The sequence below is a fragment of the Tamandua tetradactyla genome, chromosome 7 (genome assembly GCF_023851605.1).
Source record: "Tamandua tetradactyla isolate mTamTet1 chromosome 7, mTamTet1.pri, whole genome shotgun sequence".
NCBI lineage: Eukaryota > Metazoa > Chordata > Mammalia > Pilosa > Myrmecophagidae > Tamandua > Tamandua tetradactyla.
The window spans coordinates 39,731,118-39,748,564 of NC_135333.1; the positions used below are offsets into that span (position 1 = coordinate 39,731,118).

Consider the following 17,447-nt stretch of genomic DNA (forward strand, 5'->3'; position numbering starts at 1 on the left):
CAAAATTAAACACTTTTATGAATCAAAGGACTTTATCAGGAAAGTTAAAAGGCAGCCTACACAATGGTATACAAGACCTGGGAACCATATTGCAGATAAGGATTTAATATCTAGAATATACAAAGAGATTCTACAACTCAACAACGGAAGGACAAATAACTCAATTAAAAAATGGGCAAAAGACATGGACACACATTTTTCAGGAGAAATACAAATGGCTCAAAAACATATGAAAAGATGCTCAACTTCCCTATTAGGGAAATGCAAATTAAAACCACAGTGAGATATCATCTCACACCTACTAGAATGGCCCCTATAAAAAACCCAGAAAACTACAGTGTTGGGAGAGTACGCGGAGAAAGAGGCACACTTGCTCACTGTTGGTGGAATATAGAATGGTGCAATGGCTCTGGAAGGCAGTTTGGCAGTTCCTCAGGAAGTTAAGTATAGAATTGCCATATGATCCAGCAACCCCATTATTAGGTATATATTCAGAGGAACTGAAGGCAAGAACACAGACATTTGAACTTCCAGAGATGGAAACTGCCCACATGTCCATCAACGGATGAGTGGCTAAACAAACTGTGGTATTTATATACAATGAATTATTACGAAATTATGAGACAGAATAAAGTCATGAAGCACGTTAACAATGTGGATGAACAATGAAGACAATGCTGAGTAAAATGAGCCAGAAACAAAAAGACAAATACTTTATGGTCTCACTAGTATGAACTACTATTAATGAGTTGACTTTGAGGGTCAAAGTTAAGAAGACAGGTTATCAGGAGATAGAAAGAGGATAGAGATTGGGCATTTGATACTGAAGGAGTACAGAATGTTCAATAGGACTGACTGTAAAGATCCAGATATGGATATCACAATACTATCTGATGGTAGCACAATATTTTAAGTACACTGAACGAAGCTGAATGTGGGTATGATTGAGGGAGGAGGGCTGAGGGCATGTATGACACTAGAAGGAAAGACAGAGGATATAGCCTGGGACAGTATAATTCATCCACTAGCAATGCCTAGAGTGGACAATGATGATGATTAAATGTACAAATATAAGAACGTTTTTGTGTGAGGGAGAACAAATGAGTATTAACATTGCAAGGTGTTGAAAATGGGATGGTATTGGGGATGGGGACAAAATCAGTGCAAAGTAGGCCCTATAGCTAAGAGTAAAATTGTAATATGCTCCCATTAAATATAATACGGGCAATATGCTAAATGTCAATAAGCCGGGAATATGAAAGAGAGGTATGGGATTCTCTGTGTAAGAAATGGAAATTCCTCCATATAGATTGTGGTGGTGATGGTATGGCTATGTTGATTATACCAGAAACCATTTATTTTTTACTTAGGTTGGAGTGCATGATGTGTGAATAAAACTGCTTAAAAACGAACAGAGAGATAAGTGCTGGAGAAAATGTGGAGAGAGAGATGTACTAATTCACTACTGGTAGGGAAGTAGAGTGGTGCAGCCTCTCTGGAGGGCAGTGTGTTGGCTCCACAGGAAGCTAGGAGTGGGGTTGCTGTATGATCCTGCAACCCCAGTTAGGTGTATATTTGGAGGAACTGAGAGCAGAACATAAATGGACACTCGCACACTGGTGGTTTCGGTGGCAGTGTTCAAGTTTTGCAATGGATGGAGGTGGTGTAAGCGTACAATGACTGAGGAATGCAAGGGAGAACTGTGGTGTATATATACAGTGGACTACTGAGTGGCTACAGAAAGGAATGAAGTTGTGAGGCACGCACTAGGCAAATGAACCTTGAGGACAGTATGCCAAATAAAATAAGCCAGAAACAAAAAGACAAATATAACGCCTCATTAATATGGGCTAACTACAATGTGCCAACTCTTGAGAATTGAATTTGAGAGCATAGGTTGTCAGATGAAGGCCTATTGTAAAGATTCCTATATTATAAGCTCTTACAGCAGTCACACCTATTCTGAAGTTGTAACTGTTATTTGTAAATTCAGAGATTGCGCCATTTGTATATAACCTGGTTGTTCACTGCAACTTTAGGTATTTGTGTGACATCTAAGACTCAGAGCTAGAGTTCTGCAGCTATGAAAATCAGCATCACTACATACAGTAAATGTTAAAAACACTGAAAAAGTGATCCGACTTCCACTAGAGATTATGAATGAAGCTGATCTAGGTAGAACTAAGGTAAATCAGAGTAAAGCGTAAAGGATGATATTGACTTTATTTTAAAACTTCAATTTCTGTGTGAGACCAAAGGAAGACGTGTTTTGAGGCAAAATTTATATTTTCGGCAGCACACTATCTAATTTAACTTGTACAGTCAGCTTATTCAAATACCAAACTACATGGAACCTTGAGTAGGGAGTGAGATCTTGTTGGTTTGTGCAGGCTGGTGTGATAACCCAATACATCCCAGAGTAATCTGGATGGAGGATTAAAAAGTATTTGCAAAGCCCCCTTGAGAGACTGGGGAAAAAGGTGAAAATATTAAACTTCCTCGCCTGGGGAAGACCTGATAATTTTGCAACCATTGAGGACTACAAATTTGATGGGCCAGGCCCTCATCTTGGGGCTTGTCCTTATGAAACTTATCCCTGCAAAGGAGAAGCTAAGCCTACTTATGATTGTGCCTAAGGGTCAACCCCAGGGAACCTCTTTTGTAGCTCAGATGTGGCATCTTTCTCTAAGCCGACTCTGCAAGTGAATTCACTTCATGGGACATGACTCTCAGGGATGAGGCTGGTTCTGGTATTGTGGGATTGAAAAAGACTTCTTGACCAAAAGGGGAAAGAGAAATAAAGTTTTAGTGGCTGAGAGATTTCAAACAGAGTTGAGAGGTCATATTAGAGGTACTCTTATGCAGCATATAAATATCCCTTTAGAGTTTTTGTTGTATTGGAGTAGCTAGAAGGAAATACCTGAAATGTTGAACTGTAATCCAAAGTCTTGATTCTTTTTGTTTGTTTGTTTTTTGTTTATTAATTTTTAAATTTATTTTTAAAAATACCAAAAAACACCAAACAAAAACTAAAACATTTGTAACTTTTAATCATTATGGTCTACATATATAATCAGTAATTCACAATATCATCACATAGTTGCATATTCATCATCATGATCATTTCTTGGAACATCTGCATCTTAAAGCCTTGATTTCTGAAGATGACTGAATAACTATAGAGCTTTTAAGGTGTGACTGTGTTATTATAAAAAACTTCTGACTGACTATCAAGTGTGTGGACAGATAAGTAAGAAAAAAGAAATACAAAAAGTAAATATATAATAAGGAAAAGGGGAGTATGGGATGCTTTGGGTGTTTACTACTTTTACTTTTTTTTTTATTTTTTGGAGTAATGAAAATGCTCAAAAACTGATTGTAATAACAAATGCACAGCTATATGAAGATACTGTGAACCACTGAATGTACAATTTAGAAGATTGTATGGTATATGAATATATAATATCTGTCAATAAAATTGCATTTAAAAAAGTAAATGTAGTTTCAAACATGAAAAAATCTATTTTCACTTGATTTATAATCAAATTCCTATTCCAGGAAAGACAATCTTATCCCCTCCAACATGCAGTTTCCTTAATTTGTAGTAACTGATTTTCTCAGTGGAGTAATTACAATGCCTACATGTGGGGCATATAATCTACCCCTTCCCTTTTATTTGGGGTGGGGGGAGGTGTGTCGTCTAGGAATTGAACCTGGGTCTCCCACATGGAAGGCAAGCATTCTACCATTGAACCTCCTGTGCACCCCATATATTCTTGAAAAATATCTTCACTGGCACAATTGGGATCTCATATAAAAAAAGGAGTTGGGGGAAATTTTAAATAGCATTTTAAAAAGTCTCAGAGGGTACAGACCCATAAAAAAAATGTATTATTTGGCATAAAAAACTTGTTCTGTTGTATAACCAACCCTACATCTAAAGCAATGTCAACTGTTTCAAGAAATATTGTTTCCATGTTATAAGCTGCAAAGATAGGTTCTTATAATTTTTGTATTATGCAGATTACATATATTTAAGTTACCTTTCATTAGAATGAAAAACAGTATACTTTAACATTTTATTTTATATTTTGAATGGGAAATAAAGTCACATGGTTCTAAATTCAAAAGGTACTAAAAAGTATGGAGTGAAAAGTTTCCCTGACAGACCAGTTCCCATCCACCCAGTTATCATCCCCAGAGGTAATCAGTGTTTATCAATTTCTTGTGTATTCGTCAAGAAATATTTTTTCATATGAAAGTAAATACATACGTTCATATCTTCTTTCCCCATTTTTACATAAATGAAAACATATTATACACTAGTTTACATATTGCTTTTTTAACTGAATATATCTTGGAGATATTTTAAATAAAGAGCTTCATTCTTCAAGGTTGCACAGTAGTCTATGAATGCATAAAATTTTATATTGAATTAGTTTTGTACTAATAGATAACTGGATTATTTCAATTTTTTCTATTACACAATATGGTTCAATTAACAAACTTTGCATACATTGTTTCATATACATGTGAGTTTAGCTGTATGCTAAATTCTTAAAAAACAGAGAACTGTAGGAATTTCCTTTCACAGAGTTGGTACAAATTTACACTCCCACAGCAATAAATTAAGTGTTCCTTTTCCCATAAAGTCTTATCAAACTTCTTGATATTGGTCAACCTCATAGGTGAAAATAGTATCTCAACCTAGTTTTAATATGCATTCCCATATTAATAAGAGGGGTTGCATTCTCATGCCTTAAGAGCTATTTGTATTATCTTTTTTGACAAGTTAGCTCATACTCTTTGTCCATTTTTCTATAGCATTCTTGTTTATTTCATTTTCAATACGTAGGAAAATTTGCTCTTTACTATAAGTTGTAAATACTTCCTACAATTTTCATTTGTCTTTTGATTTTATTTATAGTGGGTTTTAACATGCAGAAATTTTTAAAGTTTTTGTTAATTTACTCATTTTTTAAAGCTTTGCTTGTTTTTGTTTGGTTTAGTCATATTAGAAAGGCCTTCTCTTCTCTGAGACTAAGAAACAATTTCCTGGAGGTGCATGGGTAGTTCAGTGACAGAATTCTCCAGGTGCAGGGGTAATTCAGTGGTAGAATTCTCACCTGCCATAGAGGAGACCTGGTTTGATTCCTAGCCCATACACTCTAAGAAAAAACACTTTCCCATGGTTTCACTTAACATTTTTATGGCTTCTTTTTTTTACATTTATGTTTCTAATCCCCATGGAATTCATTCTTACATAAGGTATAAGGTTTAAATTCATACATATTTTATTCCAGGTAGAACCTAGTTTTTCTAACTTAGTGTCCCTGTGCTGTTATTCTCTCTTGTTCAATGTGGGACATTTTCAGAAAAATGATCTTTTCACAAGGTATCCAGCTATTTATTGACATTTTTCTGGGTCTGTCCTTTGCTCTACCACATTAAAAGGGGAGAGCATAAATAGATCTTTCTAAATACTATTCTAGAGAAACACCTATATAGTCTGTGGGAGAAAAAAAGCAAATAATTGTTATAATCACTGCTTAAGGGCTATGGATGGAATAATTATATGTATCTAAAAAGATTCTAGATTTTAAAAACTTGATATATAAAAAGTTTTTTAAAATTAAAATTTTACGTTATCTCGGTTATCTCGTGACCAAATGATAGCTAGCAGAATTACTGAAACTTTGGCTTATAAACTAACCAAAATATTATTTCATGATGTCATTTGCAGTATATGAACAAGGAAAATCCTAAAACATTAAGTCTACGGAAAATCAAAAATAAAAATTTGAGCAGACATAATTTTGGTGAAAATGTGATAAGTATCGAAAGGTTTTACCCATCCTAAAGCAGAGAAAAAACTAGAATAATAATGAAGGTGGAATAACAGTCATTGCAAGAAGATAAAAATGCCTGGAATGCAGACATTAAGAAAAATAAAGTTATCATTTTGAAATAATGATAAGAACAAGATATAACCGAAGAGGTAAAGCATATTATTTGTGAACAAGATAGAAACCATAAATACTTGTTGAATGAATAAAGGAAGGAAGACAGGCTTATCTTCATTATGATTTTTCAAACTGACCATACAAACCTGCAAAAGTTAATGTTACATATCATTTATCATAAATATACAAAAATCAATTTTAATATAGTTATAAAGGTAGCAAAATAAAGAAGATACCTTAGAAGCTCATTTAATTACACCTCATTTAGTTTAATATGTAGAAATTAAAAATATTACTAAAAGACAGCAATTGTATTTTCATTAAGATTACTGAAAGAAGTGCTAAAATGTATAAAAAATTAATCATGCTAGACAAATCAAGCAATGAAACCTTGAAAATCCCCACCTCAAAAATAGCTGATTTTGTGTTAGTTTTCAATTCTGGATATTTCAGATCAGATGCATTGACAAATAAAAAAATAATTACCACTTTTTGAGAGCCAGGCACTGTAACAGCATTTAAATATTAATTTAATTCTTACAACCCTAAAACTCTAGATTTTAGGTAAGAAAACTAAAATTAGAGGCTTAGAAACTTGCCTAAAGTCACATAATTAATTTCTAAGTAACATCACTGGTCTTACTTCATAGTTTATCCCCTTAAGTATTATGTTACACTTCATCACAAATGTAGTTAAAAAAAAAAACTAAGAAAAATTATGTCAGGTAATTTGAGGAATTTAACACTGCTCAACTAAATACAAACTCTATCAAACTGAGAGAAAAACCATATTTACTTTAAAAACCAAAATTATTTCCTTGAGCAATTAGTATTAAATAATATCATTTAAATTGTGCTCTTTTATGATTTCAAATATATTAAGATCTTGAATGTATAAAAGGACAGTTAAGATCTCCAATAAGCTATGGTAGAATAAATCCAGAATATCAAGTAAGTACCTAAAATATTTCCTGGTATTCATATAATGTATATTCCTTGTATTTGTAAATGCAGAGATCAAAAAATTTAGCAAAGACATTTATTCCTTATCAAGTAAATAAATATTTAAATATCTTAATGATCTGAATACAATAAATCTAATTTCCAAAATGTAATTCATGATATCAGGAAATGTTACACAAATAATCTTTTTTAAAAACAACTAAATATTACAAAAACTACGGATGCTATAGCCACCTTGGGTTATATATTGCTTTTTCCTTACATAAGAGAACACATGAAAGCATATATAAATATTTGTGTGTATGTGCATAAAATCTAAGTTAGTTTTACAAATACTGCTTTAATTTATAAGCACAATCCAAGCCTCTTTCTTACTTTCCGTCTTTCAGGTCCATCGAATGCAATATGCCTTGCTTCTTCCACAGTCTCACAGACAAGGCCATTTCCACACACAAACTGAATCACTTTCTTCAGCTGAGGAAACTGAGTCTTTATAACATCAATCACCATTTTACAGCCTTTAATCTCCCTTAATCTTTCATTGATTGGCTTGATCTAAAAGTCAAAGGTTTAAAAATACTTGACATATTAGATACATTAAAATAAAAACCAAATGCTCATTGCATTCCTTCTCACAAAACATGAATAAACCTGACAGCAAAAAATTAGTAAATAGTATGCCTCATATACATGTAAAAGTTTGACAAGAACCCTATGAACTATAACCTACCATTGGCTCAGGTGTAATGTTAAAAAAAACAGAAAGCTCAAAACAAAACTCTATGCACTAACTAGAGGAGACACAACAATGCAGATGTGTTCCATGTTTTTAAAATCATCAAATCTGTGCAAGATAATACCAATTAGATAAGATGCAAAAGAGTGACACAATATTATGGAACTTAAAACACAACATTTTAGGTTAAATGATCAGGAAAGTCTTCAGAACCTCTTGAACATGACTTTATGTTGGGTTTACAAATAGATTTAAAAAGTGTCTGCAATGTATTATTGAAAAAAGCAGTTATGATCTAATTTTTGTGAAACAAAGAAAAATTTTAAAAATCCTATCTATAACCAATGGGTACTTGGGAATATAGATGTATATAAATGGGTTTTATATGGAAGCAATCTAAAGTAGTTACCATTAAAGTGTAGAGATTCAACATTGAGGTGTAGGAGTATTCCCCTCATATTTGATACATTTCTTTATTAGATTTTTAAAAAATGAGTGTACCTTGAAAAAAAATCTCAAGCAAGGAATTAATAAAACAAGATGTGAACAGGAAGATGAATGAGGGTAAGAAACTTTAGTGGGGAAAAGTTATAGGTAAGCAAAGCATGGCAGGGCAAAAGGCATTTGTAGACCCTTAAAGTAACAATAGCTAGCATTTATTGAGCATGTGCACTAGGCAACGTACTACGGCTTTACAGGTTTATTTACTGATGATTTCTTGCAATGATCCAATAAGGTAAATATTAATTCCTCTACTTTACAGATGAAGAAAGTGAAGCTCAGAAAAATTAAGAACGAATCAATGAGAGCTAATGAGAAGTAGAGCTGAGATTCAAATTTAGGACAGTCCAACTCTAGGGCACATGCTCTTAGCCTCCATACATTCTGCTTGCAGTTTGTGGTCCTGCACACTGGACCAAACAAAACATTTTCTTTATAGGCAAAGAAAAAAAAATCACTGAAGGAGCTCAGTCAGGAGAATGACAAAGTTCCTGTTTCAGTCATTTAGATTTTGGATACTCTAAAATTTCTCAATACATACCTCAGGGCTCAAAAATTTATCCTGCCCCACCTAATGCTAAACATTTACACTAGTGCTAATATTTAAACAGGACTCTGGGTTGGCATTTCACCAGAGACTATACATCTTGTCAATCTCCGTGGACTTTGCTATAGAGCAAAATCAATTGCTGGCTAGTAAGCAGAATGGTACACTGTTAAAACAATGACGTCAAAATCACCAAGGTAGGAGTATGGCAAACTAGATTAGGAAGAAATGGTATGAGGTCAAGAAAGATAGTACCTATTAATATTATTCTTGGCCTGTAAATGCAATAACACCAACGATTTGAATGACAAGCATCCAAGTTTCAATTTTTCAATCACTACCATAGTTTTAGGCAACAAAGACATTTGTCAAGATTTTATCACTACTAAATACTGAACGATGAAAATGTCTTACATCAAGGTAATCCAGGGCAAGGAATGTCTCTGGTTCAGCTCTTTCCTCTTTCAGGAATCGAATGCAATCTCTTGCCACCTTTTCAGAGGCTACAACAATGGCAACCATGTACCGGCCAAAAAGTTTAGTAACAGCTAGTTGGTATTTCTTATGAATAGGATGACACAGGTCAAGCAGTCTTCCAAACTTAGTAGGTTTCAGAAAAGAAGAGAAAAACCATACGTTAATGAGGAACATAGAATCCATTGTTTTCTAATGTAACAAAGCAGCATAGACCAAAAACTAATTTTATAAAAATGTGAATACCAAAATTTAATAGAGATTGCATTCAAATGGACCAAAGTTTCACTAAGAAATAACCATCTAAATATCACATTATGACACCACACTTCATTTAAGAAAGGAGTAATGGCTTTATCGAATATTAACTGCCAAAGCATTAATATATTTAATAAAGCTATAGTAATGAAATAATATGCATCTGCTCCTGTATTCAGTAAACAAGAATCTACGAGTCCCCTGCTACATGCAGTAACTGAGCTAGATACTGCATAAACTTCACTGAACAGAGCAGATTATCTCTGACCTCAAGTTTTCAGTTTTGAAAGGAAGACATAAATTATTAATAATCATATGTATATAGAGTTTAATAATAGACACTGTGACAGAAAGTACAGAACGTTCTAAGAGTATATAATGGGACCACTTGGGCCTCAAAAAGTCAGGGAAGGCTTCTGACAAAGAAGTGTTATTTGAGCTGAGATCTGAAAAATAATCAAGAATTAGACTAAAGTTTAAAACTTTAGTAGGAAATATGTGAATGTCAACCTTCTTATTTCAATCATCCCTACAACATATGAAGAATCGGTCTTATATTTTTGGATTTCTTTTTTTTTTTTTGGCATGGGCAGGCACCGAGAATCAAACCCTGGTCTCCGTCATGGCAGGTGAGAACTCTGCCACTGAGCCACTGTGGCCCACCCTGGATGCTGTCTTTCATTATTTAGGTTTTACTTCAGAGATGTCAATTTCCTTATGATAGATCATTTTTGTCTTTCATATTTATTATCTTTGCCACAATTGTTTTAATCTCTTTTGTCTTTTTTTTTTTCTCCTTTCAATCTGTGATTATCTCAAGCCCGTCTTCTGGGTCAATTTGATTTTTAGCTCAGCAACCCATTCCTTGCTATACCTACTGTATTTAATAGTTCAGTAATAATGTTTTGTTCTTGATTTTTTTTTCTTACATCTACAATTTCCCTTTCTGTTTTATTCTATGTTCAAGATCTCATTAAATTCTCCATAGCACATAACAACTATGGGAGATTTTGTTCTGTAACATTCTTCCAGACTGGGTTCTTCAACTTCTAAATGTTTTACAATACTCAATTTCTTTTTATTACTATTATGTGCACTTACAGCTGCTATCCAATTATTTTCACCTCGTTTATCTTTAATGTGGTCAGCTCTCTTTAGACCTTTAATTTGTAGGAATGGGTAACTTTTTTGATTTCCTTCTTTCAGAAATGAGGTCATTATATCCTCTGAACAACAGCTGACAGACTAAATATTTCATGTTCTATACAATCTTTTAAAGTCTAAGGCTTGGGATGAGCCTAAGGGGTGAGAGGGCTCAATTAAGGCTATGCAAACTCTTTGCTTGAATATCTGAGTTCTCTCTGTTCTGAGAACATCTGAGGTTTGTTTTCCCTAATTCATTAGTGTTTTTAAAGCGGCATTATTGAGATATATTTCACACATCATACAATTCACCCCTTTAAGGTGTACAATTCAATGATTCTTAGCATATTCATATATGTGCAACCATCACCATGATAACTTTGGAATATTTTCATCACCTCAAGAAGAAACCCATATCTTTTATCATCACCCTCTTATCTCTCCTTTGTTCTCTCCCCTAACCTAAAGCAACCACTAATCAACTTTCCACCAATACATATTTCTGTATTCTGGAATTCCTTAAGTATAAAAACATATACTGTGTGATCTTTTGTGACTTGCTTCTCTCACTTGCTTCTTTCACTTTGTAGTTTTCAAGGTTCATTCACGTTGTAGAGTTTATCAGTACTTAATTTCTTTTTATAGGTGTATGGATATACCACATTTTGTTCATCCACATACCTGCTGATGGACATTTGGGTTGTCTCCATATTTTGTTAGTATGAAGAATATTTCTGGGCGGGCCACAATGGCTCAGCAGGCAAGGACGCTTGCCTGCCATGCCAGAGGACCCGGGTTCGATTCCCGGTGCCTGCCCATGTAAAAATAAATAAATAAATAAATAAAATGAAAGAATATTGCTACATTCTGTGGGGACATGTGTTTTCTCTTCTCTTGGGTATATACCTAGGAGTGGAATACCTGGGTCATATTTCTATGTTTAATCCTTTGAAAAAATGCCAGACTGTTTTCCAAAGCAGCTGTACCATTTTACAATCCCACCAGAAATTTATGAGCATTCCAGTTTCTCCACAATCTCACCAATGTTATATGGCTTTTTATTATAGCCATCCTAAGTGGGCATGAAGTGGTGTCTCTCTGTGATTTTGATTTGCATTTCCCTGATGATTAAGGATGCTGAGCATTTTTTTTTTGTAGGCTTACTGGCCATTCGTGTATCTTCGGAAAAATGCCTTTTCAGATCTATATTAGTCAGGGCTCTCGAAGGAAAAAGAACTGACGGCATATTACATGTAAATTTTATGAAACTTACTGTAGGAACTAGTTCATGCAACTGTGGGGATAGAACAGTTTGAATTATGTAGGGCAGGCCACAACCTGGGAAATCGACGAAGATTTTCAATGAATTCCCCAGGAGAAGCTGGCTGCCTGAAGTACAGATGGAAACTCTTCTTTTTGACTCCTGAAATCATCAGTTCTCCTTTTAAGGTCTTCAACTGATCAGAAGAGACATCTCTCATTGTTGAAGGCAATCTCGTCTGATTGCAGATGTAATCAGACACAGATGCAATCAACTTACTGATGACGTAAATCCATAAAATATTCTCACAATCAGTAATAATTAGGCAGTACTTGCTTGACCAAACAACTGGACACCATTAACCTAGCCAAGCTGACATATGAACGTAACCATCACAAGATCTTTTGACCATTTTTTTAAAAAAATTGTGTTATTATTGAGTTCTTTATATATTCTAGACACAAGTTCCTTACCAGATACATGATTTGTAAATATCTTTTCCTATTCTGTAGGCTGTCTTTTCTTTCTTGATGGTATCCTTTGAAGAATAAAAATTTTTAATTTTGCTTCAGTCCAATTTATCTTTTTCTATTTGTTTGTTTGCTTGTGCATTTGGTGTTCTATCTAGGAATCCTTTGCTCAATCCAAGGTCATGAAGATTCACCTCTATGTTTTCTTTGAAGAGTTTCTTACTTTTCCACTCTTACATTTAGGTCTTTGATCTATTTTGAATTAATTTTTGTATATGGCATGAGGTAATGCCTTAAATTCACTCATTGCGTGAGGTTATCTGGTGACAATCCTTTGCTGAAAAGAGTATTCTTTCCCCACTGAATATCTCAGCCCTGTGTCAAAAATCATCTGGTCACTGATACATGGGTTTATTTCTGGACTCTCAATTCCATTCTGTTGATCTATCCTATGACAGCACTACACTGTCTTGATTATCACTGCTTTGGAGTAAATTCTGAAATCACAAAGTAAGAGTTCTTCTCTAGCTTTGTTTTTTCTCAGGAATGTTTTGGCTATTCTACGTGCCTTGCAATTTCATATAAATTTCAAAATCAGCTGTCAACTTGCACAAAGAATTAAGCTTGGATTCTGATTGGGATTGTGCTGAATTTATCAGTTTGGGGAGTACTGGCATTTTAACAATATTAAGTCTTATGAACCATGAATATGGGATGTTTTCCCACTTATATAGATCTGCTTTAATTTATTTCAACAATGTTCTGTAGTTTTAAGAGTATAAGTTTTGTACTTTTGTTAAAATTATTCCGAAGTATTTTATTATTTTGATGCTACTGTGAATGGAAATGTTTTCTTAATTTCATTTTTGGATTGTTCATGGTAAGTGCATAGAAACACAACAGACTTTTGTATATTGATTTTGTTTTCTGTAATCTTGCTGAACTCATTTTTAGTCCTAATATTTTCTTAATGGATTTCTTAGGATTTTTTTCTATATAAAACCATTTCATCTGCAAATAGAGATAATTTTACTACTTCATTTCCAATTTAGATACCTTTTAATTCTTTTTCTTGCATAACTTCCCTCCCTAGACTTTCCAACACAATGCTGAATATTATGTGTCTTGTTCCTGATCTTAGAGGGAAAGTATATAGTCTTTTACTAACATGTATGATGTTAGCTGTGTGTTTTTCATAGATGCCTTTTATCAGGAAGGGGATCCGGCTTTTGACAATGCTCTTTCTTCATCCAATGAGATAATCATGTATTTTTTATTTCAATTATATATTACATTCACTGATTTTCAGATGTTAAACAAACCTAGCATCCCTGGTCATACTGCATAATTCATTTTAAATGTTGCTGGACTTGGTTTGCAGCATTTTGTTCAGGACTTCTGGATCCATATTCATAAGCAATATTGGATTGGTCTATAGTTGTTCTAGTTTTCAAGATGCCGGAATGCAATATACCAGAAATGGAACAGCTTTTAAAAAGGGGAAATTGATTAAGTTGCAAGTATAGTTCTAAGGTGTGCTGGTTTGAAAGGAAGTATGCCCCCTACGAAAAGCCATGTTTTAATATAAATCCCATTTCATAAAGGTAGAATAATCTCTATTCAATACTGTATGTTTGAAACTGTAATGAGGTAATCTCCCCGGGTGGTGTGATTTAGTCAAGAGTGGTTGTTAAATTGGATTAGGTGACGACATGTCTTCACCCATTTGGGTGGGTCTTGATTGGTTTATTGGAGTCCTATAAAAGAGGAAATATTTTGGAGAATTAGAGATTCAGAGAGAGCAGAGAATGCTGCAGCACCACGAAGCAGAGAGTCCACCAGTCAGTGACCTTTGGAGATGAAGAAGGAAAACGCCTCCTGGGGAGCTTCATGAAACAGGAAGTCTGGAAAGTAAGCTAGCAGATGATGCCGTGTTCGCCATGTGCCCTTCCAGCTGAGAGAGAAGCCCTGACTGTGCTTGCCATGTGCCATTCCACTTGAGAGAGAAACCCTGAACTTCCTCGGCCTTCTAGAACCAAGGTAACTTTCCCTGGATGCCTTAGATTGAACATTTCTATAGACTTGTTTTAATTGGGACATTTTCTCAGCCTTAGAACTGTAAACCAGCAACTCATTAAATTTCCCTTTTAAAAAGCCATTCCGTTTTTGGTATATTACATTCCGGCAGCTAGCAAACCAGAACATAAGGCCATGAAAATGCCCCAATTAAAGCAAGTCTATAAAAATGTCCGATTAAGGCACTCACAAGATGTTACCTTCACTCAAGAAAGGCTGATGAAGTTCAGGGTTTCTCTCTCAACTGGAAAGGTACATGGTGAACATGGGGATGTCTGCTAGTTTTCTCTCCAAGCTTCTTGTTTAATGAAGCTCCCCCAGGGGCGTTTTTCTTCTTCATCTCCAAAGGTCTCTGGCTATGTAGGCTCTTGGGGTTCTTAAGGCTCTCTTCATGGCTCTTGTCATTCTGAAGCTTTCTCTAAAATGCTTCCTTTTTAAAGATTCCAGTAAACTAAAACTCACCTGGAATGGGTGGAATCACATCTCCATGGAGACAATCGAATCAAGTCTCCAACCTATACAGCTGAATAGGGATTAAAAGAAAAAGCTGCACTCAAGATTGGCTGAGGATTAAAACATTGCTTTTCCAGGGTATATAATCCTTTTAAACTGGCACAGTAGTTCTTTTTCTTGTGATATCTTTGTCTGGATTTATTTCCAGGGTAATACTTGTCTCATAAAATTAGCTGGGATATATTCTCTCCTCTTCTATTTTTTTGGAAGAGTTTGAGAAGAAATGGCATTAATTATTTTTTGAATGTCTAGTAGAATTCAGAAGTGAAACCCAACTGGGTCTGGCCTTTACTTTGTGGGTAGGATTTTGATTACTGATTAAATCTGTTTTTCTAGTTTATTGACATTATCGATTTCTTCTTGAGTCAGTCTTGATAGTGTTTTTGTTATTTTAGGGGTTTGTCTACTTTATTTAAGTTATCTTATTTGTTAGCACACAATTGTTCAAAGTATTTCTTCATAGTCCTTTTTATTTCTTTTTTTTTTTTTAAAATGTATTTTTTTATTAATTAAAAAAAGAATTAACAAAACAATTAGAAATCATTCCAATCTACATGTACAATCAGTAATTCTTAATAACATCACATAGTTGCATATTCATCATTTCTTAGTACATTTGCATCGATTTAGAAAAAGAAATAAAAAGACAACAGAATAAGAATTAAAACAATAGAAAGAAAAAAAAAACAAAAACAAAAACAAAAAACCTATACCTCACATGCAGCTTCATTCAGTGTTTTAACATAATTGCATTACAATTGGGTAGTATTGTGCTGTCCATTTCTGAGTTTTTATATCCAGTCCCGTTGTACAGTCTGTATCCCTTCAGCTCCAATTATCCCTTCTCTTTTTTTTTTTTTTTTAATTAATGGAAAAAAAGAAATTAACCCAACATTTAGAGATCATACCATTCTACATATGCAATCATTAATTCTTAACATCATCACATAGATGCATGATCATCATTTCTTAGTACATATGCATTGGTTTAGAAGAACTAGCAACATAACCGAAAAAGATATAGAATGTTAACATAGAGGAAAAAATAAAAGTAATAATAGTAAAATCAAAACAAAACAAAACAAAACAAAACAAAAACCTATATCTCAGATGCAGCTTCATTCAGTGTTTTAACATGATTACTTTACAATTAGGTATTATTGTGCTGTCCATTTTTGAGTTTTTTGTATCTAGTCCTGTTACACCGTCTGTATCCCTTCAACTCCAATTGGCCATTATCTTACCCTGTTTCTACCTCCTGCTGGACTCTGTTATCAAGGACATATTCCAAATTTATTCTCGAATGTCTGTTCACATCAGTGGGACCATACAGTATTTGTCCTTTAGTTTTTGGCTAGACTCACTCAGCATAATGTTCTCTAGGTCCATCCATGTTATTACATGCTTCATAAGTTTATCCTGTCTTAAAGCTGCATAGTATTCCATCGTATGTATATACCACAGTTTGTTTAGCCACTCTTCTGTTGATGGAGATTTCGGCTGTTTCCATCTCTTTGCAATTGTAAATAACGCTGCTATAAACATTGGTGTGCAAATGTCCGTTTGTGTCTTTGCCCTTAAGTCCTTTGAGTATATTCCCAGCAATGGTATTGCTGGGTCGTATGGCAATTCTATATTCAGCTTTTTGAGGAACCGCCAAACTGCCTTCCACAGTGGTTGCACCATTTGACATTCCCACCAACAGTGGATAAGTGTGCCTCTTTCTCCGCATCCTCTCCAGCACTTGTCATTTTCTGTTTTGTTGATAATGGCCATTCTGGTGGGTGTGAGATGATCTCTCATTGTGGTTTTGATTTGCATTTCTCTAATGGCCAGGGACATTGAGGATCTCTTCATGTGCCTTTTGGCCATTTGTATTTCCTCTTCTGATAGGTGTCTGTTCAAGTCTTTTTCCCATTTTGTAATTGGGTTGGCTGTCTTTTTGTTGTTGAGATGAATAATCTCTTTATAAATTCTGGATACTAGACCTTTATCTGATATATCATTTCCAAATATTGTCTCCGATTGTGAAGGCTGTCTTTCTACTTTCTTGATGAAGTTCTTTGATGCACAAAAGTGTTTAATTTTGAGGAGTTCCCATTTATTTATTTCCTTCTTCAGTGCTCTTGCTTTAGGTTTAAGGTCCATAAAACCGCCTCCAGTTGTAAGATCCATAAGATATCTCCCAACATTTTCCTCTAACTGTTTTATGGTCTTAGACCTAATGTTTAGATCTTTGATCCATTTTGAGTTAACTTTTGTATAGGGTGTGAGAGATGGGTCTTCTTTCATTCTTTTGCATATGGATATCCAGTTCTCTAGGCACCATTTATTGAAGAGACTGCTCTGTCCCAGGTGAGTTGGCTTGACTGCCTTATCAAAGATCAAATGTCCATAGATGAGAGGGTCTATATCTGAGCAATCTATTCGATTCCATTGGTCGATATATCTATCTTTATGCCAATACCATGCTGTTTTGACCACTGTGGCTTCATAATATGCCTTAAAGTCAGGCAGCGCGAGACCTCCAGCTTCGTTTTTT

At 34.4% G+C, this 17,447-nt stretch overlaps 1 protein-coding gene across 2 annotated transcripts in view; it reads right to left on the bottom strand.

The window, feature by feature from the left end:
- SMC1B (structural maintenance of chromosomes 1B) overlaps positions 1-17,447 on the bottom strand; it is a 161,015-nt gene that overhangs the window by 90,411 nt on the left and 53,157 nt on the right. For both annotated transcript variants that reach the window (XM_077169162.1, XM_077169161.1), the window contains 2 exons: positions 9,125-9,310; positions 7,302-7,481 (listed from right to left, as the gene is read on the bottom strand). In XM_077169162.1, coding sequence (XP_077025277.1) covers positions 7,302-7,481; positions 9,125-9,310 — 366 coding nt within the window. The remainder of the gene's footprint in view (positions 1-7,301; positions 7,482-9,124; positions 9,311-17,447) is intronic.